Source organism: Chenopodium album, chromosome 6, assembly GCF_948465745.1.
Source record: "Chenopodium album chromosome 6, dcCheAlbu1.1, whole genome shotgun sequence".
NCBI lineage: Eukaryota > Viridiplantae > Streptophyta > Magnoliopsida > Caryophyllales > Amaranthaceae > Chenopodium > Chenopodium album.
The window spans coordinates 9,011,126-9,037,927 of record NC_137839.1 but is presented as its reverse complement, the minus strand read 5'-3'; the positions used below and the strand labels follow the sequence as shown (position 1 = coordinate 9,037,927).

The window sequence follows — 26,802 nt, the reverse complement described above, 5'->3', positions numbered from 1 at the left end:
CTCCTTGGAGCGTTTAGGGGAATTATTATGGAAGAATAAGGAGGCTAGAAATTAGGTTAAAGAGGGAGAAGAGAATGATTTTTTGTGTAAGGTGAGAGAGAATGATTATTGGTGCCCCGAACTGCAGAAAGGGGGGTCCTATTTATAGGGAAAATGAGCAGAGGGAACACGCGGAACCCTAAAAAGATAAAAACCCTAAAAAATAACACCGTGTCACGGCAAAGAACACCGTTACACGGTGCCAGGCACCGTCAAACGGGGGAAGATCCCGTGACACGGGGGAAAACTGAGTGACGCGGGAAATAATTAGGTTACGGAAAGTGAAAACGCGTTTAGGGATTACGCGGAGAAAACACAGAGCAATCCCGTGTCACGGGAAGACATGTCGTGACACGGCATTGTCCACCGTGGCACAATGCAGTATGCCGTGTCACGGTGTAAAAAGTACGCGAAAATTACACAGAATATCCCCGTGTCATGGAATGGGCACCGTGACACGGGAAATTGCACCGTGTCACGATGCAAAATCCCGTGACACGGTGGATTAAATGTGAAAAATTACACAAACAAGCACCGTGTCGCGGCAATAATCCCCGTGACACGTCAGCATTTTCCGCGTCGCGGCATTTTGGCTGTTGTGCGGTAATTCCAGTTTTTTTATCCGTTTGTAAAATCATCATAACTTTTGATCTGTAACTCGGAATAAGGCATATAATATATCATTGAAAAGCTTATCAAGTATACTTTCCAACCCAATTAAAATCAAGTAAAAATATTTTGTATATTTTAAGATATGACCGTTTTAGTGGAAGGGTGTCGGTTTTAGGCCGAGTTTAGTGTTTTGCTCATATCTTTTTCGTTATAGCTCGGAATTGGGCTTATGATATATGGTTGGAAATCTTATTTAAAGGCCTATCCAAAAAAATGATAATTGGATCAAAATTTTATAGCCATAAAATCAGTTTCTCTCAGTTTTGTGATGTGGACATGAAAAGTGGAAAATAGGTTATGATTTAGGGAAATGAGCTAGAAATTGGATTGGTTCATGAAATATATTGTATAGAACATGGATTTAAGCACTCCAAGGATTAATTACTCAACTAGACCAATAATGGCGGTGAAAGGTGTTCATCATCGGGTTTGGTTTTGGGGAGACATTTTTAGGTGTCTACAGTATGGTAAACGGTTTTGGCTTCCGGTTACCATGGACAGTAACCGAATTTGGCCTCTGATTACCGTGGACGGTAACCGGTTTTGACCTTCGGTTACCGTGGAAGGTAACCGGTTGTGGCCTCCGCTTACCATACAATCAAATAATTTTTTTTAAAAAAAAAAAACGAAAAAAATGGTGGTTGGTAATCGGAGGTGAAAACCGGTTACCGGTTGCGGTCAACCGGATTTGGTCGCCGGTTACCATTTGCTGGAAACCGGTTTTCATCTCCGACACCAGCTACCGGAGTTTTTTTTTAAAAAAAAATGAAAAATTGCAAAACATACCTTTTTTCCACCCATTATGTCGCTGTTGCTGCTTGAGGACACGCCGTTGTCGCCGTCGCTACTTGAGGTCGTCGCGCCGCCTCTTCTGCCTGAGTTTGCGTCGCCAAGAGCTTCCCGGTAAACCAAAAAAAGGTTGTTGTGTGGAAAAAGATGGGTGGCGGGGTGTTTGTGGAGAGGAAAAAATGGAGGAAAATGGGTTAGGATTAGTAAGGGCAGGATTGGCATTTTACTTCAAATGATGGCGATTTTGATAAATTTGGAGGGCGGTACTTAACACCACCCCTTGAAAAACCTCTATTTAATTCAACAAACCTTTTAATTCCTTTATTTAAACACGATCAGTAATCCAAATCATTCAAAACATGATTTAAAAATCAATCATTCAAAATACTTTTATTAAAATCAATACCTTCAAACATAATTTATTTCAAAATCATAATTTAAATCAATTTAAGTCAATCACCAATCAAATCATGTAAAACATGTTATTCAAACCAATCACTTTCAAAGGTATCTAGCCACCTAAACGTACCTTGATCCTTGCTAGAAAAAACACACAAAAAGAACCTCAAGAACCTTGATCGAACACACCCTAAAAATAAATATAACCTTAATCAATACTTCCTCCGTTCTTTTTTACTTGACCCGCTTTGACTTTTACACTATTCACCACCCTTCCTTTGACCGTGTTTTGTGAATTATATGTAAGGAAAAACAGATTTATGTTGGATCATTTTGAATTCGTCTCAATAAGTACTATCATAATATATAACTTTTATATTTTTAATTATGAAGAATTAAAGTTATTGACCGTTAAAGTTTTGCATTGGCAAGCGTGATAAAAGAAACATGTCAAGTTAAAAAGAACAGAGGAAGTATAAGATTAACAAATAATTAAAAACCCTCAATTATATGTACATGAACCTTTTAAATTAATTTCTCATAAACATCATTAAAAATCTAATTTTATATAATTAAAACTACTCATAATAATTATTTATAAATCCTCCATAATAATAATAATAATAATTGAATAAGAGAAGAGAATAAGAAAAGATAAGAAACCAAGGAAAAGAGAAGAATTGGATTTGCGTTGGAAAGAATAGGCAGAACTTGCAGAGGCTATAACTCCTTTGATATAACTCCTAATTGGGTGATTCTTGAGCCTAAAATCAAGGATTGTTCGAGAGGAACAATCTTTTGTGAAACATCAATACCCCAAAAACTGACCAAAAGTGTCCGAAAATTGGCTTCAAAGATAAACGGGATGATTTGTGTAAAATTGAGGAGAAGAAAAGAAGAGAATTGGTGTGAAGAATGTAAGAGGTATGAAGGGGTATTTATAGGCTAGCTCATGCAAGAATTATGGCAAGAGAATGTGGGAAGAATTATGACAAGTAGGGTTTATGGGATTACTTGGAGAAGTGAGTAAAAGAATTAAGGAATGTTTGGATATTAAGGTGATTGTGTATACTTGAATATGGAAGGTATGTATGTCATGAAAAATAATAAGGAAATTAGAATTACTTGGGGAATAATTAAAAAAAGAATGAATGGCAAGAAAATATGATGATTAGATTTTAAAAAGATGGAGAATTAAAATTAAGGAAAATATAAGAGATTTTGTGAGATAATTAAAAATATAATTTACCAAAATAATTTCCCCCAAAATAATACAAGAGGGTCGAAAATCTTGAGCTTTCCATAGCTTAGATTTTTTGGATTCCCTTAATAGTATTTAGGAAGATTTTTGTTTGGTTAACGGAACAGTTGCAAGTTCCACTCCAAACTCATCATTGGTGTAGACATGCTTTCACACCAAACTACAAGTCCATGTTGTTAAACAACATGTGTGAGACTTTCAATGCAGTGATAAGGGATGCAAGGGACAAGCCTATCCTCACCCAGATGGAATGGATGAGGAGATTATGATGAACAGAAATAAGGACAAGTGGGAGAATTCAAAAGAGATGACTGGGAACTTGGTGCCATATGTGAGAATGTTGTTGGAGAGGATTGAGTATGTAGCTAGATCATGTGTAGTGTAGCCATCTAGAGGGGATACTTATGAGGTGCAGCTCAAAGATGATCAGGTGTTAGTTGACTTAGGGAAAGGCACTTGCAGCTGTTACCATTGGGATTTAACTGGAATCCCATGTGTGCATGCTTATGCTTGCATATTGGACAGCAGGGCAGACATTGAAGCCTATGTGCATGAGTACAACAATCTGGAAAAGTACAGGGAAGCATATGAACCTGCTCTCCAGCCTATGCCTGGACCAAAACACTGGGATAGGGTTAAGATGAGGGAACCACAGCCACATGCACTCAAGGTTCATCCAGGCAGACCAAAGAGTAAGAAGAGAAAACTAGAACCTGGGGAGGGATCTTCTGCTGGGCCAAGCACAAGTAAAAGGAAAAACCAATGCAAGAACTGTGGTGGCTTTGGACATTATGCAAAGACATGCAAGATCCCTACTCAACATGACACAGAAATCCCAAATTCAGCAGGCAGACCAACTGTTAACACAGCTTGGGTGGAAGAGCAGAGAAAGGTGAAAGAGCTAAGGGCTGCTAAAAAGGTATAGCTATTGTACTCACATTTTTGTTTATGTTTTCTCCCCTAAGCTACTTTTAACATTTCCTTGTGCATGGTTTTAACAGGCTACAGTTGGAGCAAGACCAAATAGCATAGGCAACAAGAAGTTCCCCCAGGAGCAGTCAGGTTGCCTACCTCATAGAAAACAAGTTGCTGCTGCAGGACAGTTAAGTCAGCCCCTGAAAGAGCCTCCACCTAAACAGAGCAAAGCCAAAGCAAAAACCAAAACACCATCAAGTCAACCACCACCAACTACTGTACCAAGTGGTCCTATTACTAGAGCAAAGCTGCAAACTAGGAGCAATATGAGTCTGACTCAGTGATGTTGTGTTGAATTCAGTGCTTAGAACAATATTATCATTTTCTGTAAGGCAATGAATGTCAAGTAACACATGCTTTTGAAGAACAGTAGTTTAATTGCATAGTTTTTGAACATTTGCACAACACTACTTTTGTAAGGTATTGAATGCCACTACAATTCATATATTTGAAGGGAAAGTGTTGTTTGGAAAAGTGCTTTATGCAATTCAAAGCTTTAAAGTTAAAATTCACATATATTGCATTGTTATAAGCAAATAAAACAAAGTACATAGATTAAACAACCCTTAAATTCATTACAACTTCCAACTAGATGTAAAAACTAAACACCCCTAAGTACTACACCTAGCCCACATACTACCATTGCCACGACAATAATAATGCTAATAGAAACAAGGCACCCAATGGAGGACCTCTTTCCTTGCTTCACTTCTCTGTTCATTTTCTTCCTATCAGCAGTTAAAGCCTTACACCTCATGTTAAGATTGTCAATTTCGTTCAGCAAGCACCTCCTTTGTCCACTGATATCATCAACCTCCCTTTTTATTCATTTACTTCAGCCTTCAACAACTTCTTGTCCAACAACAGGTTGTTAATAACTTGTGTTTGCCCCTCTGTTCCATCAAGTTGATCAACCCATTGAAACGCCTTGCACCATGTACCCCCTAGTTTCTGCAATTGGATCATAAAACTTACATGCCCTGAACTTCCTCCCTGGATTCTCCCTTGTCCAGCTTGTTAGCTTGCCCATAGGAACACCACAGTGGCATTTTGGTTCCTTTGAAGGAGATGAACTTATAATTGACATAATCTGCAATCGTTTCACACAGAAAAACACATATAATGATGTATATATGAACTAATTGTAAGTCTACAACACTAATTTTGACAATAATTTTGTAATACAAAAATCCCCAATTTTGAATTTACATGAACCCTAATTCTGAAATTGTGCAAATTAACTAATATATGCAGTAATTAACGTTGCCAATCAAATTATTTGCATACATACCTAATACCAGACACAATCTCGATTGCTTGGTTGAATTCCCCTCTTTGGATTGTTGCAAATTTCGTAAGAACTTCAGATTCGATGACAAGATGAAGCACAAAAGGGAAGAAGAAGCAGAATATCGTGACTACTTATAACAGAAATAAAAAAAGTATCCGTTGGAGTGGGCCCTTGCAACTGTTCCGTTAACGGAACTTGGATTTAAGTGGTAATTTCTAAATTTTATTTTTAAAGTGGTGTTAAAATAAAAGTTTTTTTTTTTGTGGTGTTAAAAGCCATTTTTTGGAGTTTTTGTGGTGTTAAAAATCAAAATTTCCTTATTAATTATTTGAAAATAGAGCAAAGCAGAGCAGATTTGATTTAAGCAGAGCAGAATAGAGCAAGGCTGGGCTCAGCAGAGCAGAGCGGCTCTAAAGAACGGGGCCTTAGACCACCTTCATCTCCTAAAATTTCTCCTTACTCTTGATTCAATGCCAAATATAAAGTGACATTCATTTTCAAATTTGAAATTTAAATTTTCGATTGCGAAATATTTGAAAATGAAATTTTCAAAATTTTTGAGGTGGGCCAAGATGGAGCTAAATTTTCAATCAATAGAATATCACTAAAGTGTTGTCTATGTGGGATATACATAGATTATATCTATGTGTACCCTTACCCCTAGAGGTGGCCAGTGGGCCGGGTTGGACCCAATCCACCCTAACCCGCACGGCTAGTGGGTCAAATGGGTCATGCCCGGATCTGACCCGGCACAACCCGTCTGCAAAGGTGGTTGTGTCGTGGGTCCAAAAAATGTAGCCCAACCCATTTCGACCCATGTGATTCAGTCCAACTCGTTTAACCCACCCAACCCACGAACCCACCCAATTCGACTCATCATGCACGACCCACCCAACCCACCAACCCGCATAACCCACCAGCCCACCCAACCCACCAACCCAACCCGCCCAACCCGCCAACACAGCCCAGCCAACCCGCCTAATCTAACGGTATAATTATATGATACAATTTGTATCAAAAATCCAAACTAAGTGTAAAAATTCAAAACTAAAATTAGTGATTACTTTAATTTGTATAATTGTATGATACAATATATTAACAAATGCAAATTTGTTTTGGGAGACCTTTATGATCATTATGCATCTATTTATGGTTTTGATTTAGCAACACCAACTAATACTAGTACTTCCGATTCTAGATTTGGTTTTCTTGATAAAGTTATGAAAAAAAACACAAAGCATCTACATCTTTCTCATCATCATCTTCTTCAACACTTGCTATTAATGATTATTTGACATATCAACATGAGACCAACTACTGTAACACCCCCGATTTACTAACTAATAATAAATAAGAATCAAAGGAAAAATAAACAACCTTTAAATAAAGTTTGCGGAAGCATACACCTAAGCTAAATCGGAGGTATTACCGTCACACTCAACAACCTGTCAAGTGTTAAGGCTTACAAAATACCAATAATTACAACTCAATTAATAAACTAGGTGAGCTATTTATACAACCTTATAGACTCGTTATAGCATACTAATCGAAACACTTGAGCTCCTTTAGCTACGATCACTTGTTAAACCTGCTTAGAAAATCTTGACTGCTCACCATTAAGGACAAATTCAAAAATAGATCGTCGCAGGGCCACCATAAGAAAAAGACATGGCCACAAACACGAGTAGCACAACAAAACAAACAACACACATGTCAGCAAAAAGCTGAGTAATCATCATATATCAAAATACAGAGTATAATAGAATAATTAACAATACTAGCTCAATTAAATAATGTAGTTTGAAACTACATTACACATTGTACTCTGAAAGTAACCTTTGTCAAACCCAACCTCGAATAATAATACGAACCTTTACTCAACTCATCTGTCCCATAAAGTGTGCCACGCTCTTTGTTTTTATACTTAGCCTTGGACATGGGTAATTCGAATAACAAACCAACAAGTATAAAAACTTGAATACTATCAATAACCAAAAAAACACCACCTTAATCTAGACCACATATGGGTCAATTCCCACTGTAGGGGACCATAGAAAAATAAATAATAAAGATTGTACCTCATTCTTAACTCATGATTATCATCCTCTTACCAACATGCCAAAGACTAAGGTATATAACGTCGAGCCTCAAACCAAGAATAAAATAATAATTCTCAACCTTTTGATCTCATACGTCGATCAAATAATCATTAACAAACTAATAGATCATATCTCCATAATGGCACATGTTCCCAAATAAAATAACATAATAATTCGATTCATAAATATCTCAACTCTTAGGGAAATAATACTAATAACCCAATATAATATAATCAAATCTCAACCCAAAAATAATACTCTACATTAATAACCCTAATGCCTCAATAATAATACTCACTAGAGCGACAACATTAAAAACCTTAACATTAATAATACAATTAATCATATACAACAATAGTAATAAGACATTAAATTTGATCAAAACATATAATTATATACATGAATCATAAATATGAATAGCAAATCATACAACAATTATATAAAACAATTATACTATTAAACAACTCCAAAAATCGGGTGATTACCTTCCACAAAGTACATTGAAATAACAATATTCAAGGCAAAAATTGCGCAGCTTTTCTATTGATCTCACCATGTAATGATGTAAATCATCATCATCATCATATCATTATCATATATTATGTTGGTTTGGTTCGTTTCACGCACAAAGGAATCGGCAAACTATTTTTTTTCTTTGATAAAATATGTTTGATGGTTAATAATATTTATAGGGTTTAAAATAGTTTATATACGCTTAAAATTATAGAATCTTATTTAAACAAAATAGGGTTTTAAAATTTTTCGAACTCTAAAATAAAAATATGAGATTAGTAAAGTTATTTAATAGATAAAATAAACTATTTTATTTTTTTTATATAGAATATATAATATAAACTCATAAACTATTCGGGTATTACACCAAAAACAACTTTCAAATTATAAAATGGTGGCAAGAACATCAAAAAAGTTTTCCTATATTGGCGAGAATTGCAAAAGATATATACTTGCAGTTCCTGCTTCATCTGTTGCTTCCAAGTCTGCTTTTAGTGCAGGTAGAAGAGTGTTAGATGAAAAAAAGATATCGCTTTAACTCTGGAAAGCATTCAAATTTGTGTTTGTAAAAAAGATTGGGATCAAGCTTAAAGAAGAACTCAAGGTTTAAAGCAAGACGAAGACAATGAAGATGATCTGTGATGATATTGGAGTCGTCAACGAATGATGCAACAAACTTAGGTGGCTGGAAAAGTCTTAATCAAGTACGCTAAGAAGTATGTGGGCTTTGATTCTTTCGGGATATGTAGGCAACTAATTTTTCGAAATTAAATTTTAATTCTAAAGATAGGTCCAAGCCCCTCCTCCCCCAAATTCCAAAATAAGTACAATATAAGAATTACGTTGGCTTTGATTCCTTATTTTGTGATATAGGGATACGTAGGCATCTTAGTTAAGAGCAAGCCATCAAATTGTTAATTTTGTAAAAATTAAAAAACCTTCTAATCCACGAACCCACCCGACCCTAACACACGAACCCACCCGACCCTAACACACTAACCTAACTCAACCCGAACCCACCTAACCCACAAACCCAACTCGACCCACTCTAACCCACAAACCCAACTCGACCCAGCCCAGCCCAGCCCACCCTACCTTACGTGTGTCGTGTTGTGTGTCATGAAACCCCAACCGGCGACCCACCTAACCCTAACACAGCTCGCACGACTCGCACTGTGGACACCTCTACTTACCCCCATATTCCCACCCCTAGTGTTGACTTCCGAGTTTTGTGAAGTTCCCACACTCCATATTGATATTGGGAAATGATATTTTACAAAAGTAAAACCACGTGTTTTAAAACAACTAATGCGTGTAATAATTCCCAACGCACTATTTTTTCCACTTTTTTGTCCAATAACTACACTACTTCACTCCCCTTCTCTATCTAAAATCTCAACTCTTAAAATTCCCATATAACCATGATCAATCAAATCTCAACCGTCCAATGATCAAATCACTACGCACCGACCACATAATTAATCTAGTCTTGACCACACCATATAACCTCCTTTTCTCCCACCAATTAAAATTGGCTGCTACTATGACTATCATTCCATGACTCATTGACTCAATTGCTCCAACTTTTCTCTCTCCTAGAAATCTTGATTCAGTAATGGCAAGTTACAAGAATGAAGAAAATGATTCAACTGAATCCCTTTTTTCTCCTTACAAACTCGGCAAATTCTCTCTTTCCCACAGGTAATTTTTTTTTTAACTAGTTTCCCCCTCGAGTATTGAGAATGATGTAGACGGGATTTGATCTCGGGTTTTGAGTAATGACCCGTTTATTATAATTTGTTGTAGAGTGGTATTGGCGCCTATGACAAGATGTAGGGCGATAAATGAGATACCAAACGATGCGTTGAAAGAGTATTACGTTCAGCGATCTACTCTTGGTGGTTTTTTGATTTCTGAGGGCACACTCATTTCTCCTACTGCTCCTGGGTATTTTTTTTATATTTTATTTTTTAAAATTTTCTTATAATTTATTTATTTTTGAGTATGAATCATGTGATGATTTGTCATATAAATGTGAAGATCATTTGAATAGTACAGTAGTAGTTTATTATTTGTTGTTATGAATCTATGATGCACTATGTTACATTGTTGTAGTTGATTTGAATTTTTCCGGGTTTTTTAGGTTAACTAGTTTTATGATCCGTGCAATGATTATGAAATAAAGCAGGCAACATAGCATTAGGGAAGGTGATTAATAGTACCTGTCAAAAAAAATAAAAAGGTGATGAATAGTAGAGAAAACAAAATTAACTAGCTTTATGACCCGTGCAATGAATAATAAAAAAATTGATGAAACATAACTACTTCATATTAGTTTTGGTTTTCATTTTACTTTTGGGAAATTCTCACCCCAAATTGTATGCTTTTGACTTTTATCATTGATAGCATAGCCAAGTTTGGATTTTTTTAAATACAAAAATCCGTAGTTATATATTTTTGACTATTTACACAAGTTGACATTATTAATAAAAGTTTTTGTTTAAAGTGACATCTATTAATCATAGTTTCCAATAGAAGAAATAAGTAGCAATTCTACCACTGGAAGAAATTAGTAGCAATGCTACTATTGATACATGAATTATATTTTAGATTTGTGCTTTTATAGACTAGGTATAGATTAATCAAATGATACTCCTTAATACTACCTCCGTTACGTATTATTTGCAACAATTTGACATAAAGTAGAGAGGAAAAATGTCTAATCGTTGCGCATAATATGTAACGGATGTAGTAATTATTTTGATCATTAAGGGTGAATTTTGATATTGAGGAAACATGAGTTGCATGTCTGAAGTAGGGGCACAATTAGAAAAGAAAAGAATTGAAAAAAATTTGAGTGTTACAAAAGCTGAGAACTTTGACAATTAAAATTGGAATGTACTCATACAACGTTAAGTTAATTTGAATGTAGAATGTTGATACTTCCTCTTTGTTTCTCTCTTTGACTTTGGTAAACCTTAATGTTTAGAAATTTAGCAATCAACACTGGATAGAATAATTTAATAATGTAATATTAGCTAGAGTTGAAAAGAAGATTCATTAAGAGCAGCGGAAAACAGATTCTATAATGCTGTTATTCTGCTAATTGGATGTTACCTGAAGGCTGAAGCTATTTTTGGTTGACATATGAGTTTGTTGTTGCCTGCTGCTATAATGCGAATGGCTACAGAAAAATTGCAAACTAAGCTGGTATAACACTAATTGCTATTGGTGTAAATATATTAGTGAATATATGAAAGAAGAGTGGAGGAAAAAAGAAGCATTTTGCTGTTTTCTGCCTTTCTGGATTTTGAAATGTACAGGCTTAATCTCGTACCATCTTAAGAATTAGATAGGCCATGAAGCTGAAACGGGGAGGTGGAGATTAGTAGTTAGGCATACTCCACCCCTTTCTTAGTTTTGTCCCTGGCTCTCTTCTAGCAACTGTGCTACTTGAGAAATTATCAGTTAACAAACCCAGACTAGAAAAACCAAATTGGTTTTCATGTTCCCTTCCTATGCTTTTACAGTTAGCTAGTAACATTCTTCTGGTTTTAGCTCACTATCTGTGTACATATTATGGTCTTTTTGACAAACATGTTACTACCGTATGTCTGACAAAAACAGAATTATGCTGCAGATTTCCCCATTGCCCAGGAATTTACACTAATGAGCAAGTTGAAGCATGGAAGAAAGTGGTTAATGCTGTTCATGCCAAGGGTGCAGTCATCTTCTGTCAGTTGTGGCATGTTGGTCGAGCCTCCCATACAGGTTCACTATTAACTCTCTATAGTTATAAATTACTTGTGTTTAATATAGCATTATTGCTTTATTTTCGAAATTTTTTCTTATTAGATATCAAAGATCATTGATATCATTGCTCTATATAGTGTACCAACCTGGAGGTGAGGCACCAATCTCTTCAACAAATAAGCCGATATCAAATAGATGGAGAATACTGATGCCAGATGGGTCTACTGAAAAATACCCTGCTCCCCGAGCCCTGGCATCCCATGAAATACCTGAGATTGTTGAGCAATATCGTCAGGCTGCCATGAATGCAATTCAAGCAGGTTCGTCCTCTTCTCATGATTGTTTAGCTGGTGTGTGTGTGTGTGTGTCACTGCAATTTATAGAGTGTTTCTTGTCAATTTTTCATGGTCTTCAAGGCCAACTTGAAGTATACAGTGTACAATTTAGCATCATGGCCGACTAACTTGTTAAAAAATCAGCCATATAATACTTCAACTGTCATTATCAGGTTTTGATGGAGTGGAGATCCACGGAGCCCATGGCTACCTCATTGACCAATTCCTAAAAGATGGTATCAATGATCGCACAGACGAGTATGGTGGGTCCCTCACTAACCGTTGTAGATTCTTAGTTCAGGTGGTTCATGCAGTGGCTACAGCCGTTGGAGCTGATAGAGTTGCTATAAGGATCTCACCAGCAATAGACCACCTTGATGCCTCAGACTCCTATCCTCTTGCACTTGGACTTACTGTGGTCAAGTGTCTCAACAAACTCCAGTTAGATTTGAACTCACAGCTTACTTATCTTCATGTAACTCAGCCTCGATATGTTGCATATGGCCAAACCGAGTCAGCTAGACAAGGGAGCGAAGAAGAGGAAGCTCAGCTTATTCGAACTCTAAGGAAATCATATCAGGGATCTTTTATGTGCAGTGGTGGGTACACCAGGGAACTTGGGATGGAGGCTGTGGCTCAAGGGGATGCTGATTTAGTCTCTTTTGGGAGGCTTTTTATATCAAATCCTGATTTGGTCGAAAGGTTTAAGGTTAATGCTCCCTTGAATAGATATCTTCGGAAAACATTCTACACCCAGGATCCTGTAGTGGGTTACACTGATTACCCCTTTCTTGGTAAAGATAGCACCGATAATAAGGTATTGGCTCGTCTATAGTGTACCTTTGAATATCTCTGGTATTGTATGATAGTTAGACTTGCAATTGGAAAGTAATTCAGACAAAATAAGCTTATATGAGTTCATGCTGCTTCAATTCTGAAATCTGAACTGCAATGCTATCATCAAATTTTCACCCTTGATATCTGGAACAGTGCCTTGCAGTATATTACTACTGTCCCAAATGATAGGCAACATTTCTGCTTTAGTCTTTATCAAAGTAATAGCTTCTTACTATTTTTAGTATATATATTAAACGTTGCCATGTCATCAAAAATGATATATTTAATTATGTAATGTTTTATTCCGACTGTTTTTGGAGTAATATAATCTCTTGTTCTAAACCTAGCCTACTTTTGTAATTAATTTTCCTCCAGATCAATAAAGCTCCTATCTTTAGTTTGGTGGACTTAACAAATGCATATTAGTGAACCATGTTAAATCTGTGTATTTTTGTTGGGTTAGTTCATCCCAAGTCCCACATGGAAGGAGTAAGGAGGTAAAGAATTCCTTATAAGTGAGTGCACACTCTATTAGTATAAAGCCTTTTGAAAAGGTGTCTAAAAACAAATCTGTGCGAGCTAGGCTCAAAGCGGACAATATCATTCTAATGTGGATTGAGTGCACACTCCATTAGTATAAAACCTTTAGAGAAGGTGTGCAAAACAAATCTGTGCGAGCTAGACTCAAATCGGACAAAAAGCGGACAATACCATATTAATGCGGAGCGAAGTGTGCGTACGACCTGTCAAGGTGGGGGTGACCCAAGCCCAACAGTTCTTAATTGTTGGTTTCTTTTATCTTTCTTGCATTACAACGACAAAACTACCGTGGCGAGTGACATTTACATATTAGGTCTTGTAAAATTAAGTATCCATTCTGGGTAATTCTACTGCAGCTAATATACAAACTTACAAAGTAGTTAAGACACCTAACACAATTTACCTGAGATCTTTCAAATTTTGTCAATAATATTTTTTTTCCATCCGACATGGTGATGTAGTAGAGACGATGACAATTAATTTAGATGTTTCAACTGTTAACAGTGACATTGGAGGTAAATCGAAATGAAAACTTGATTAGCCAAATAAACAAGATTCAGCTGCATCATGAAATGACCTCTAAAGTTTTTGAACATGAAGCACCAAAACAAAGTACAATGTCCTCTAAAAAAAAAACCCAGTGATTATCCATGAATACTGGCCCCAAGGACATAAGGTCTTTGCCCAGGCAACTAGTGCTTCAAAAGGTAGTTTGTACCTAGTATATATACATGTCAAAATGACAGGAAACCATGAATTTCTTCTACATGTTCGAATGTGTAAACTCATCACTTCAATCTTCAGAAAAGACTTTTTGCATTTATTGGATCCCATGGAGAGTTTTGACTCGTCTGAGCAATTAGTGAAGTTTCAACACTTGTTGCTTTATCAATATCTCCTGTAACAGCGTGGTTCAATCCACCAGCTTTAACTATATTAACGTTCATCATATGGTTAGTCACAAACTCAAAAACCAAAGTGTCACCAACACCAAATCCATATGATTTTGTAAAATCAATCCATCCACGGCCTAATCCAACACGACCATCTGATTGTCTGGTTCTAACTTCCATTAGCCATTTCTTTCCTTCTGGATCACATAGCACTACTATGTCTTTGTTCTCCAGCTTCTGCCTGATGGCAATTGCCTTCGGAATATGCTGTACATCAAGGGAGTATAAGTTTTCAAGCAAATTCGGCTGATATGCTGTTGAAGAGAAAAAGAGAAATTGTCCTATGCCTAAGACACATGTTTAGCAACATTAATTTCCATCAGACAATCAGAGGAAGTCATCTTAAACCCAAAATTTCACAAACGATGACCATATCCGTTTCAACACCTGATGACAAACTATTCATCTAACTGACCGGCTAACATGCTGACACTGTAGCAAGAAAATTAACATGCCATGGCATGCATGACATAATACTTGAGAAAAAAGGGCAAACTTAGAGAACTTACCAAATAAGAATTTCTTGTTTTCTCCGTCCAAGTTAGAGAGAATGAAGGGCTTTTCGATTCCAAGGAAACTCTCTCATATTTATCCATGGTTCCGGGTGCATTATTGATGATACAGTTAGCAGCAAGCTCCTCATTTTCACCTATACACATGATCCGTTCTTAGGTACTTCTACATATCTGTATTTTTTATTCTTTTATCTATTTTGATAATAGAGGTCTTTTTGTTTGCAGATTATAACTGTCCAAAATCTTACAGAGAGAATAGGATCAATTCAGGGAAAAAGAAGATTGTATATTGCAACAAAACTCACATGTCATATTAATAAGTTCCATGGGTTCAATTTTGCATTCTTGTTCTCTTTGAGAAGGATTGTCAACTTGAGAAGCCCGTCCCACGTTAACTTGAATCACATTATTTGACACAAACTCAAATTTCAGTGTGTCACCAGTTACTAATTCATTGTCTACCACAAACTCCCTCCATCCTTTTGCTAAATCTACACGACCATCTGCCCTTATTCTCAACTCCACTGGCCAGCTACTTCCTTCCTGGTTCTGAAGTGTTACTGTGTCTTTGTTGGATAAAGGCTTCCCATTTAGCATCGCCTTTGGAATTGTCTGCATATCAACTTGTCTTCAATTATGCTTTCCATTACTCAATTCTTCATAAATAATGTTAAATATATAAATTTAGATTACGTTGTATAAAATCATAGTCCCTCTATCCCCATCATGACTGTACTAAAAATTTTGGGTTAAAAATCACATATATGGCTGTCATTTTCTTACAACTTTTTGAAATGGTTGATTTTAAAGTTACACTGGCATGGTTTGATGACTATGTCACAGTAACTTAAGTACTTAACGATATTTCACTTACTCTGACTTTTTGTTATCGAAAGTTAACTAATAAAATTGGCTAGAGTAGCACACACTCTTGCTTGGGTGCGCTCAACAACACAAACTTTAAATGGAGCAATGAACAACACGAATTTTAGGGGTTGGGTGTCGCAAATGACATAAATATTTTCTGGTGCTAGAGATTCCACTACGTTCCGGTTTTTTTTTACTATTTTATTTTTATTAAATTAACCCTCTCCCCTTCACGTGGCTACTATATTCTTTGTGTTTGTCTAATTGGGATTTGTCTAAGGTTGAGGCAATTCTTTTCTTCAAATTAAACAATAATCGACATCCACTTTCATCATCAAATAAGTTTCAAAACATCAAATCTAACCAGGCTCCAGTAGGCTACGCAGGACCCCAAAACCTCTGGTTTAATCCTTTCTTCCCAAGTAAAGTCACAACTTTAATGAAATGATCAGTTATAAGCACTGAAACATCTTCAATTCTCTGTTTTTTTTTTCCTCATATGAATAGTCACATGAAGGGGAACGGGAGTTAATTTAATAATAATAAATAAAACAAACTGAAATCTGGTTGAATCTTTGGCACTGGAAAACACTTGTGTCATTTACGGCACCCAACCCCATTGCTCCACTTAAAGTTGTGTTGTTGAGAGCACCCAAGTAAAAATTTGTGTTGTTTCAACCAATTTTGCCTAAATACTTCTTCATTCTTTTATATTTCCTAAAATGTAGATTACAAGCTAAAAGAATGGGGATGGGGTTGATACAGTTTTAATATGAAAGTAATTTACCAGATAATAAGTTAAGTGACTGGCCTTTCTCCAGGTCAGAGAGAAACACAAACCATGTTTAGTAGTTGACAATATACATTTTTTCCTCGTGCTCCTGTCAATAAAGGACGGCTGCATCTGATATGCTCCATTTTGAACAGCTTACAACACACCAAGACACCGAAACAGTTCTTAGGTCAGTATCACAACAGGTAAACAATTAGAGCTGCTTCTTACTCGGAAATGTAAGGTGAACTAGTAGTAAATCAACTTACAAGGTGGTTTAGACCATGGACTTGCTTCTGCTTCTTTATGGATTAGCGGAGTTTCTGTTGGAGATTCAAAGGCGCCAACTTCATACCTTGACTCAAAATTTGTTCCTACTGAATTTTTCAGACCAATACACCAAGACGCCAAAAGCCCAAAACAATTCTTTGATCATCAAAATCAAAACATGTAAAACAACAAGAGCTGCTTCTTACACAGAATTGCTAGCATAAATTGACTTACAAGGTGTTGTAGGCCATGGACTTGCTTCTCCTTCTTTATGGGTTGACGGAGTTTTTCTTGGAGATTCAAAGGCTCCACCTTCATACCCTGCCTCATGAGTTGTTCCTACTGTTTTTTCAGACCCATCTTTCTCATAGATTTTCACTTGGAGAATTGATGGTTCTTCAAGCTCGAAAAGCAAGAAGTTTCCAACTTCCACAGAATGTGCTTTCACAAAGCAGTCAAAGCCACAACTGAGACACAAATTGCCATTTTCATCCTCTTCTATGTCTACCCTCCAACATTTTCTGGTTCCAGAAATCTCTAAGATGAGCCATGGTGGTATGTAATCTTCAAAGATCTTAGCGAAGGCGGGCGGTAATGGCTACAAGAACAGATTTGAAGCAATGTTAAGTTATAGTAATGTAAAGTTATAATAATTGTTGGTTCATGACACCCATGGTTATTACTGTTAGCAGAAAGTCAGATAATCAGTTCAGGGTTGGGTGGAAGGGTAAGGAGGCATATATCCAAACATTTCATCCCCCTTATCCCATTGGGAGCTTCCTTAGAGATTTTTGCATGAATTTGATGCTATAAAATCAAGATATCTAACTAAAAATGTAGAATCATCAAAATTTCAATCAACTATTCTTTTTGGACAGAGTCATAATTCAGAACTCTCTCGTAATTGTGCCATCTAAATTTAAATGCTTTGAGTTGTCAAAAAGGTAGCTGTCTAATGTGAAGTATTCATTTTATCTTGTTAACACAACAAAATTATTTGAATATAAAGTCATTTCATTTTAAATCATTGCTATTTTCATGTCCCCGAAAAAATAAAAAGGATTTATATATACACAACAAGTGAGAGTAATTGTGCTAAAATGTCTAGAGAGCGTCTGTAAACTTTAAATGCCTGAACTCAGGTTACTTTTAGCTACACTTAGTAAATTCAATTAGCATTTCATAACCTTATCAACAAAAAATCATAACTTGATGGAAGGGCTGATAGATTTGACCTTTAAGAACTTCACACTATATAAGCATGTCATAACTAATTATGCTGAACAAGTAGCACTATTTGCTAATTCACATTTTAAAACTACTATGGAGGAATCCATTGCAAGAGAAGTACCAGCTTCTTGGTGAACTCATCCTCGAGAACCTTTATAAAGGACGCTCTCTTAAATGAAAGCTTACGCTTGTTGTCCATCGCAATTCGCAGCCAGTCTGGTAAGATGGTAACTGTGCAAACCAAAGTAGTAAAATACTGAGCCAATTTCTATCACTTACATATAAATTTGGAAATAAGTAAACTCAACTATACGTTTCCTATGCTACGTTTGGATAATACTTCTACTTCTAACTAGTGTTCATGAAAGACAAGAAGGCTGGATCGAATGGAATGTATGGAGCATGTTTATAAATTATTGTAACATCATGTCCATCATGCCTTGAATTATTGTTAATCCGTCGTCTTCATTTATATGAAGACAGAGTTACTTAGAAGTGTCAAAACTACATCGAGTCAATTTAGTGCTAATTTTGGTGGTGTAATAGCAGAAAATGACCAACTGTAAACAAAGATACACAAATTTGATTGACCAAGATACAATACCTTCCTAACAAGCTATGTTTTGACATACACAACTAAGGAAATTAACGATGTGATCTCTTCACCTGATTTTCATTTCTCTCAGCTTTTAGCCACGAAATCAACTTATTTTACTTGAATTTATCTAATTTCAACTTAATTTGGCTGCGAATTGGAACTTCAAAGTCTGTAATTTTCCTAAAGTTGACCCACCTGATTCCTTTTTTTCTTGAATCGAACTTATCTAAACTTATTATTCCCGAATTAACTGAAAATCAGATCAATTGATGACAAAAGAGTCTAACCCTGTATTTTGATTCTTTTGAATGCACAACTCAACAGATTAATCCAATTTAATTTTTTTTTTTTCTTGGGTTTTTTACAACTACATTATTAATTAATTAGGTATAACAAAATATCTAAATCTTTCCATTAACAAGTCAATAAGCTACTAATTAAACACCCAAAAAAAAAAAAAAAAAAAAAAAAAAAAAAAAAAAAAAAAAAACTACCTTCAGATCATCCAAATTCCTGACATTACATTTTTGTGAATCATTTTCCACCAAAACAAAATTTATTCAAAGTTCAATAATTTATGAACAAGATTATAATCAAAATACTCTATTATTCAGTCCATACTCCATAAATAAAATGTTACATCTCCAATGTCCCAAAAAATAAAAAACACAAATGTCTAGAAATGTTTTCAAAATGCATGTCAATTGAAACAGAAGAAAAAAAAAATTCAAGAAAATACAACTAAACAATGAGGTTAATTACCTGAAACAATTAAACTGGTTGCTGTAGCACTGAATTTTGAAAGCTCCTATTCTCTCTCTCTCTTATGTTAACGTTATTTGTGAGGTATGGAAGGTTGAGTCCTGCCCAACCTGAGACAGGAAGTCAGATTGCCACTGTGTGGGGTCAAAATTCTGATTAACTTATTGACACGTGTTAGTATCCCATACTCCATTCGTCTAAAGACAAAGCCCGCTACTTTTTTACGAGTTTGGGCACGAGAAATTGTGTTAAGGCCTGGCCCGACTCGCTTTTTTATCACCTTTACATTTCTCCATATGCGAAGTTTTATGAGAAATTGGAGAAAACAATAAAATATTGAAATAGTGAAGTTAATGGAAGGTAAATAGGAAGAGAGAATCTAAAAGTAATAAAATTGAGTCCCACTAGTTGAAAAAAATACATTAAATATTATAAAAACTTTCCAAATATGAAAATAGAGCATGTATTTAAAAACGGCCGCAAAAAGAAAATGGATCAAACATTTAAAAATGGAGGGAGTATTTTTTACCTTATTACCCTTTTTTTTGATGAATTGTCATCGTTTTTACTTTATTTTTTTGTACCCCTTCCGTTTTTAAATATTTGCTCCATTATTTTTTTCGGTCGTTTTTAAATACTTGTTTCATTTTCTTATTTAGAATTTTTTTTACAATATTTAATTCTCTCAGAAAACCCAATATAATTCATATTTTATTAATTTAATATTCTCTCTCTTCTAATTCCCTCAACTATTTTACTTTTTACAAATTTTTATTCTTGCTCTTACCGCACTACATCTATATTTAATTACTTTTTTTTGATAATTTCTCCTAAAATTCCGCACATGAGAAATGGAGCAAGTACTAAAAACGGATAAAGTATTTTTTAACATCAATTTTCTATACTTTCTCTTCAATTATTCTCAACTACTTTTTTTTTCCCTCTTTATCTCTCTTTAACCCTACATGCATTTAATCATTAGTTTCAAAGAATTTACAACTTTCTTAATTCCCTCGCAAAAATCGAAAGAGATTTTGGATTAGGGGACGAAGGGAGTAATCTGGAGTGTTTATTTGGTGTTTGGATTGGATTTGGGTCTAATTCAATCCAATTCGAGTTAAATTTGTTTTTGAAAACTTGATTTTTATCAAGTTCAAAATTTTCCAAAATCCAATCCTATTTGATATGGAACGAATTAGATTTTAGTAGTTTGGATTCAATCTAAAATTTGAAATATAATACTCAATCATCAATCTATCATTATCTTTTCAGGGCAAATGACCCTTTTAAATTTTAATTTATACTCCTTAAGTCACTAATTGTTTTGGCCCATTTGACTTTTTATAGTCTCCAAAATGTGTTTTAAAATGCATATAACTTTATTTCTATATGCATAAAAATTATAAAAACTTGATATTAATAAAATATACAATGAAACAAATCTAATAAGACTCATTTGACTATATTAACTCTTACAAATTAATAAGAATTTACGTTCAAAGATTTTGAAGTTTGACCCAATTTTTTGGAACGAGGCAAATAAATAGGAACAAAGGGAGTACTGACTACAAATATGACTTTGTTTTTTTTTTTTTTTGAACTTGTTCTATTTGACCTATTTTGTTATTGTTAATTAGGGCAAATTTCAATGAAAACGGGGAGTCTTGTGTTCTTCTTTTGCATGAGAAAACTTTGAATATAGTCATCAAAAGTTTTTCTTGAAGGAGACTTGCTCGACGAGGGTAATTGCATAATGCCGTCATCTAAGGCAGACCAATCTGTGCTCATTTGTTCAACTTGGAGATTTGCCATTAGTGCATTCATAAGTGCAAGATCGCGTCTAATTGAACTAGATGTGCTTGACAGAGGATTGTTGTATGGATCATACAAAACCAGCTGCAGGAAAAGATAAAAAAAATATAAAAATAAATGAGTGTTTTGTTAATTAAATAAAAAATGAGTACGTACAAGAAAATAATTGACAAGTTTCATGCATAACATTTATTTTTAACATTCGAGTCCTGTTACCACTTTTTTTATACAAGTCTAAATCATAAATTTATAATAGATTACTTATGATTAGCGATCAATAATGTCACCCAAAATAATTGATACATTATAAACTCCCATGTTATGTTTATATGATCATGGAAGTACGTTTTAGACCTAAAAATAGAAGTGATTGCACGTTGATTTTGGTTAGTGAAAATGTGACCATACTTATTACGAGTAGCTCTTAGCGTCTTACACCTTGATCTTAAGATTCCAACTCATTAACAAAATACCTATACCGTGAAAGTCACTATAATAACTTAAACAAAATTATAATGGTAAGAAAAAAGTATGTATATATAACATCAAAGAGTACCATGTCTAAATAAATATTAGTATCATCAATTCTTGTTCAAATACTATGTACTAGTACTTTCAGAAATTCAGAATTAAATTTCTGCCTTTGATTAGATGAATAATTAATCGTGCACAAAAAAAAAATCAATTCTTCAATGAAAATAAAGAAAAATTAAAAGAAGACACAAAATTATGATTAATGTTAAGGTATAGAGTACTAACCTCATGCTCATCCGGCCTTAATTTCTGATGACAAGCTATTAAAAATCTTATAAGGTTATATTTTTGCGCCATACTTTCTCAAGCTTTTAGTAAAGATCAATGAAAGTTATTCTTCAATATGAAATACGTAGTTGAGTACTTCTATTCCTTTAATCATGAAGGGAGTTAATTAATAAATATATATATAGTAGTATAATAGAGTAGTAGTACAAATCATAGGATTGTAAGAATTTGATTCCTTATCAAACTAAGGTTCTACTCCGTGTATTGATAAGATAAATTTATTTATTTATTTTATTTTATTTTATTTATTTATTTATTTTTGTAAGAAAATAAAATCTATCATTTACTCTGTATTTTGTCTCCTAATTTAAGACTTGAGACTTCTTTAAAACTTTAGGAAACTTTTAGTCATCATACATAAATTTATCCTTATTATTGCAATAAGAAAAAAAAGGAAGATAATTTGCTCTGTATTATATATTTTCCCGTTTTAATTTGGATAGAATACGTACTTAATCATAATTATGGTCCTTTAGGATTGTTATATTGGCAAAATAGAATAGCAAAATTAGGGGTGTCCTTCGGTTTTCAATTTTTCAATCCAATCCGATCCGAATTTCTCTCTCAATCCAATCCGAATTAAAATTCGGTTATTTGGATCCGATCCGAAAATCCAAAATATAATATATATTATTTTTTAAAGCCTAATACGATTATAAAAATTAAGCTTTTATATAAATATAAGTCTTGTAAATAATGAGTAAAATAAATTGTTCAATATCAACTCATTAATTAATTAATACAAAGTCTCCCTAATTAATTTTATTAGTAGTCAGTATTTGAGCTAAACTTCAAAAAATAAAGAAATTCATAGTTACACAAGCTTAATTTTACAATTTAGTTTTCAGTTTGGATTGGATCCAATTAAGGTTAATCCGATCTAATTCAAAATTCCGAATTTTCAAAAAATCTCAATCCGATTCGAATTGATAATTCGATTTGAATTGGAGATCGAATTATGAACACCCATAAGCAAAAGTCCCTTATGCTATGTTTGGATAACAAATTAGAAGGGAAATGGAAGGGAGGGAAATAGGAGGAAGGGGAAGGAAGGGAAAGTGGAGGAAATGATGAGCTCCATTTTCCCTCCAAATCTCTCCAATTTTGAAGGGATGGTCTTTATTAAAGGAAGAGGGAAAATGGATCCCTCCCTCCCCCCAACATATTATCCAAACAAGGAAGTTTGTCTCCCTCCCTTTCCCTTCCCTTCCTTTCCTTCTATTTTTTGTTATCCAAACATAGCCTAAATTGTCTACCGTCTTATATAATTCGTACGTAAAACATTATATGACCCTCCTCAGAAGCCCACGAAGAAACTATCCAATAATTGCTTGATTGTACAACTTTAAAAATTTACCAAAACAATGGACTAAGGGCCTGTTCCGATTGACTGAACTCAGCTGAACTGAACTGAACTGAACAAAACTTATTAATTAGTGATTTTTAACTACGGATTAGTGATCTTTGATTATTTATTGATTATTTATTACTATACATATGTGTATATACAAATGTACATATTAAAATATTTACGAAAAATATACTATATAATTATAATTATAAAATGTATGAAAAATATATTATAAAATGTATGGAAAATATATTAAAAACTTGAAACCTCTAAACATTTTAAACACATATACTATTTATTATTATTATTATTATTATTATTTATTGATGATTATTATTATTATTATTTATTGATTATTATTATTAGTATTATTATTTCAATTATTATTGTTATTATTATTATTATTATTATTATTATTATTATTATTATTATTATTATTATTATTATTATTGTTTTTGTTGTTGTTGTCGTTGTAATAAGAGCTTAAAAGAATGAAATTTGGCTCTATATCACTAGCAATATCATTAGACATAAATTAAGAGCTGAGCTGAACTGAACTGAACTGAACTGAACTGAATTTCAACGGAACAGAACAGGCCCTAACAGTACAATACACAGTAATTGCATGCATAACATTTATTTCTGGTCACGGCCCACAGTGTTGCCACGTGGATTGACCACCTGAATTGATATTGTAAATATTCTTTCACTTCATTTCCATGTTCCATTACCAACACAAACAAAGAACATAGATAGAAAGAGAGACATGGAAAGTGACGGATCTCACAAGCACTTGAACAAAGCAAGTTCAGGTAATTAATTTAATTTCTTGATTAAATGAACTAATCAACTTGTAATGACTTCTAAATTAGTCAGTAATTTGCATGTGTTTATGTCTTACTTGTATTATATGGTTTATGTTTTGCTCTTATTTAACAATATTTTCTCTGTATTTTAATCAATTTTGATCTTGCATGTACTGGATTAGCAATATTAGCTGTGTTATACAAAATCATATATCCTGTATAATGTATACAATATGCTTAGTTATCAATTATTTCATGTCTACAAATAAAAGTCTCATTTGTCTTTAACGAAAATTTATAGGGAGATTAAAACATAAAAAAATTACGTGGTTTGGTTTGGTTGATTAAAGGTGAATACAGTAAGGGCATACAGTAAGGGCATACAGTAAGGGCATGTTCTCTTCAGATTATTTTCAGTTCAGTTAAACTTCAATAAGTTAAGTTCAATTCAGTTTTTAATTTCCTTCTCTCATAAAATATTCAGTTCAGCTTAGCTCCTATAAGTTCTGTTCAGCTCAGTTCAATCAATCACAACAGAGTCACAGTTCAATCAATCACAACAGAGTCAAACTCTAAGGGTTTGGTTGATTAGAGATTAAAAGTGCATAAAAAAAAAAAAGTGAGATTTGGTTGATTAAAAGTGCACAGAAAAATACATAAAAATGAAACGAGACTATTACTCATTTAGGTTCATGGATTTTGGGTGAAATGAGACATTTATTTGAAAATGAAGAGAGTAATAAAATTACGGAGACAATACAATAGTTTTGCAATGATAAATTGATAATGACCGTCATTTGGAACGACATGTTTAATCACAAGAGTTTGATATATGATCTATGAATTATTGAATTGTAAGCATATGAGTCAAGTCAATTTTAGTTCGTTCAAGTCTAATTTGTCATTTAATTTGGGTTTAATCGGTAGAGGTTGGGTTCGAAACATGATCTATGAGTAGTTAGTACTTCCTAAATGGTAGGTAGTGTATTCATAATAGTTCTTACAAAGTTACAAAACCAAACCTTGTTATTTATATTGATAGCACTAAAAGTTCAATTTGATTCTATATAGTGTACTTGTCATATTTTTTTTCACTTCTTTACTTAAAATGCAGCAACAAAGCAATATGAAATTGGTGACAAGCCGAAGCATTCAAGGAATGGGGCTTCGTTTATAAAGGTTCTTGGCCGCGACTTTTCCAAGCAATTGGTACTAGTCTGTCTTTCTTTCGTAAGGCTTATTTAGTGATCATGTTCTGTTTTTGTATCCCCTGCTTTTGATCAATACATGATCGCGTTTGCTTATGTTTTCTTTATAAATAAATATGTCGATTTTTAGCAAATACCTGAAGAATTTACTGCAAATATGAACGGCTACATTCCACATCGGTTCATCATTGAAAGTGGATCGACAAGGAAATGCTGGAGGGTAGGAGTGGAAAAGGATGGAGATGAGAGGATGTATTTTCGAGATGGTTGGGCTGATTTTGTAGAAGCGCATTCCTTAGGAGTTGGTAACTTCTTGCTCTTTGAGTATGAGGAGCAATCCATTTTCCAAGCAAGAATTTATGACCGTAATGGGTGTGAAAGATCTATACTCGTGGACAGTAAGGGTGGTGGAGGTCAGCAACAGCCTAAAAAGACTATCGATGATGAAGGAGAAGAAAGTGAAGCCTTGGAATATGAACCGGTTTTAGTGAAAAGTAATCGAAAGAAACCAACTAGGTTAGCTCCAAGGAAATGTAAGTCAGTGTTGTTATCTTTGGCTAACTAGTTTAGCTCATTGGCTTCACTCTTAATCTATTGTTTTGATCAAATAATTCGATGCTAAATTATATTTTCTAGATGGAAGGGGCATATATAAAAGGAATCGTGCTGTTCCACGGGCATATACAAGGACTGCCAAGCTGTCAGTTAGCGAAAACCATTTGTGTTTCTCAATAATAATTCACTTCTCAAAGAAGCATCAGTTTCACCAGCTGGTAAATATTAGTTCATTTAACTAATTTGTTCTTATTTGTGTACTGTCTTGATAAAATATTTATAATCGTTGATGTTTTCCTGCATTATATGGTAATGACTTGATTATTCTATTACGCTTGGTGAGTGCTAAAATATGCAGACTATTCCGAAGGCTATTTCACTAAAGATGAAGTTACCAAGCAAAGATGATCTAAAATTTCAGGATGTCCAGGGGAAGTGTTGGACTGTGACACTTGGACATAGAAGAGATGGTCGAGCAATTCTTTGTCATGGGTGGAAAGAATTCATGAAAGAAAACAAGATCAAACACGGGGATAAATTAAAATTTGAGTTCATGTCAGATGAACTAGTTCGAGTTCATGTGACAAAGGCGTCAGAGGTTGATGAGCATCAGTCTGATGCTGCAGCTGGATCCTTAGATATGGATTGTAAGTCAGACACTCAGCATTTGATTTCTTGTGAGGCTAATTTGCTATGTATGGCTGTTTTACTTGTTCTAGTCCTTTTAGAAAGTTTATCGATTTATTTCAAGCATTTCCATCCACATGTATGTAGGTAA

General features: G+C 34.3%; 3 protein-coding genes and 1 long non-coding RNA gene across 4 annotated transcripts; 3 read left to right on the top strand and 1 right to left on the bottom strand.

Annotated features, from left to right (window-relative positions):
- The first annotated feature begins 9,580 nt into the window (after positions 1–9,580).
- On the top strand, positions 9,581–13,359 carry LOC145634536 (12-oxophytodienoate reductase 3-like). The gene is made up of 5 exons (XM_081685958.1): positions 9,581–9,739; positions 9,845–9,985; positions 11,679–11,809; positions 11,929–12,111; positions 12,300–13,359. Exons 1-5 carry the CDS (start codon positions 9,654–9,656, stop codon positions 12,959–12,961), a joined length of 1,203 nt encoding a protein of 400 aa, XP_081542084.1. The 5' UTR covers positions 9,581–9,653; the 3' UTR covers positions 12,962–13,359.
- Positions 13,360–14,019: 660 nt separating this feature from the next.
- LOC145634535 (B3 domain-containing protein REM16-like) lies at positions 14,020–19,569 on the bottom strand. Its single transcript, XM_081685957.1, has 8 exons — positions 19,471–19,569; positions 18,232–18,341; positions 17,115–17,478; positions 16,880–16,987; positions 16,626–16,765; positions 15,277–15,583; positions 14,966–15,105; positions 14,020–14,663 (listed from the first exon to the last, which is right to left on the bottom strand). Exons 2-8 carry the CDS (start codon positions 18,307–18,309, stop codon positions 14,304–14,306), a joined length of 1,497 nt encoding a protein of 498 aa, XP_081542083.1. The 5' UTR covers positions 18,310–18,341; positions 19,471–19,569; the 3' UTR covers positions 14,020–14,303.
- Positions 19,570–24,196: 4,627 nt separating this feature from the next.
- LOC145634534 (uncharacterized) lies at positions 24,197–25,714 on the top strand. The gene is made up of 3 exons (XR_014113427.1): positions 24,197–24,267; positions 25,376–25,470; positions 25,600–25,714. It is a non-coding gene; the product is annotated as an uncharacterized LOC145634534 (long non-coding RNA).
- A 5-nt stretch (positions 25,715–25,719) lies between these two features.
- On the top strand, positions 25,720–26,802 carry LOC145636635 (B3 domain-containing protein REM8-like). Its single transcript, XM_081688202.1, has 3 exons — positions 25,720–26,002; positions 26,106–26,242; positions 26,383–26,802. The coding sequence occupies exons 1-3, from the start codon at positions 25,720–25,722 to the stop codon at positions 26,800–26,802; spliced, it is 840 nt and encodes a 279-aa protein (XP_081544328.1).

Coding starts and splice junctions, on each gene's coding strand:
- LOC145634536 (XM_081685958.1), top strand. CDS start 9,654: ATGGCAAGTTACAAGAATGAAGAAAATGATTCAACTGAATCCCTTTTT. Junction 11,810..11,928: donor TGGTCGAGCCTCCCATACAG/GTTCACTATTAA, acceptor TGCTCTATATAG/TGTACCAACCTGGAGGTGAG. Junction 12,112..12,299: donor CATGAATGCAATTCAAGCAG/GTTCGTCCTCTT, acceptor TGTCATTATCAG/GTTTTGATGGAGTGGAGATC.
- LOC145634535 (XM_081685957.1), bottom strand. CDS start 18,309: ATGGACAACAAGCGTAAGCTTTCATTTAAGAGAGCGTCCTTTATAAAG. Junction 16,988..17,114: donor TCCATGGCCTACAACACCTT/GTAAGTCAATTT, acceptor TGAAAAATTCAG/TAGGAACAAATTTTGAGTCA. Junction 14,664..14,965: donor AAACAAGAAATTCTTATTTG/GTAAGTTCTCTA, acceptor CTTGATGTACAG/CATATTCCGAAGGCAATTGC.
- LOC145636635 (XM_081688202.1), top strand. CDS start 25,720: ATGTATTTTCGAGATGGTTGGGCTGATTTTGTAGAAGCGCATTCCTTA. Junction 26,003..26,105: donor TAGGTTAGCTCCAAGGAAAT/GTAAGTCAGTGT, acceptor TATATTTTCTAG/ATGGAAGGGGCATATATAAA. Junction 26,243..26,382: donor AGCATCAGTTTCACCAGCTG/GTAAATATTAGT, acceptor TAAAATATGCAG/ACTATTCCGAAGGCTATTTC.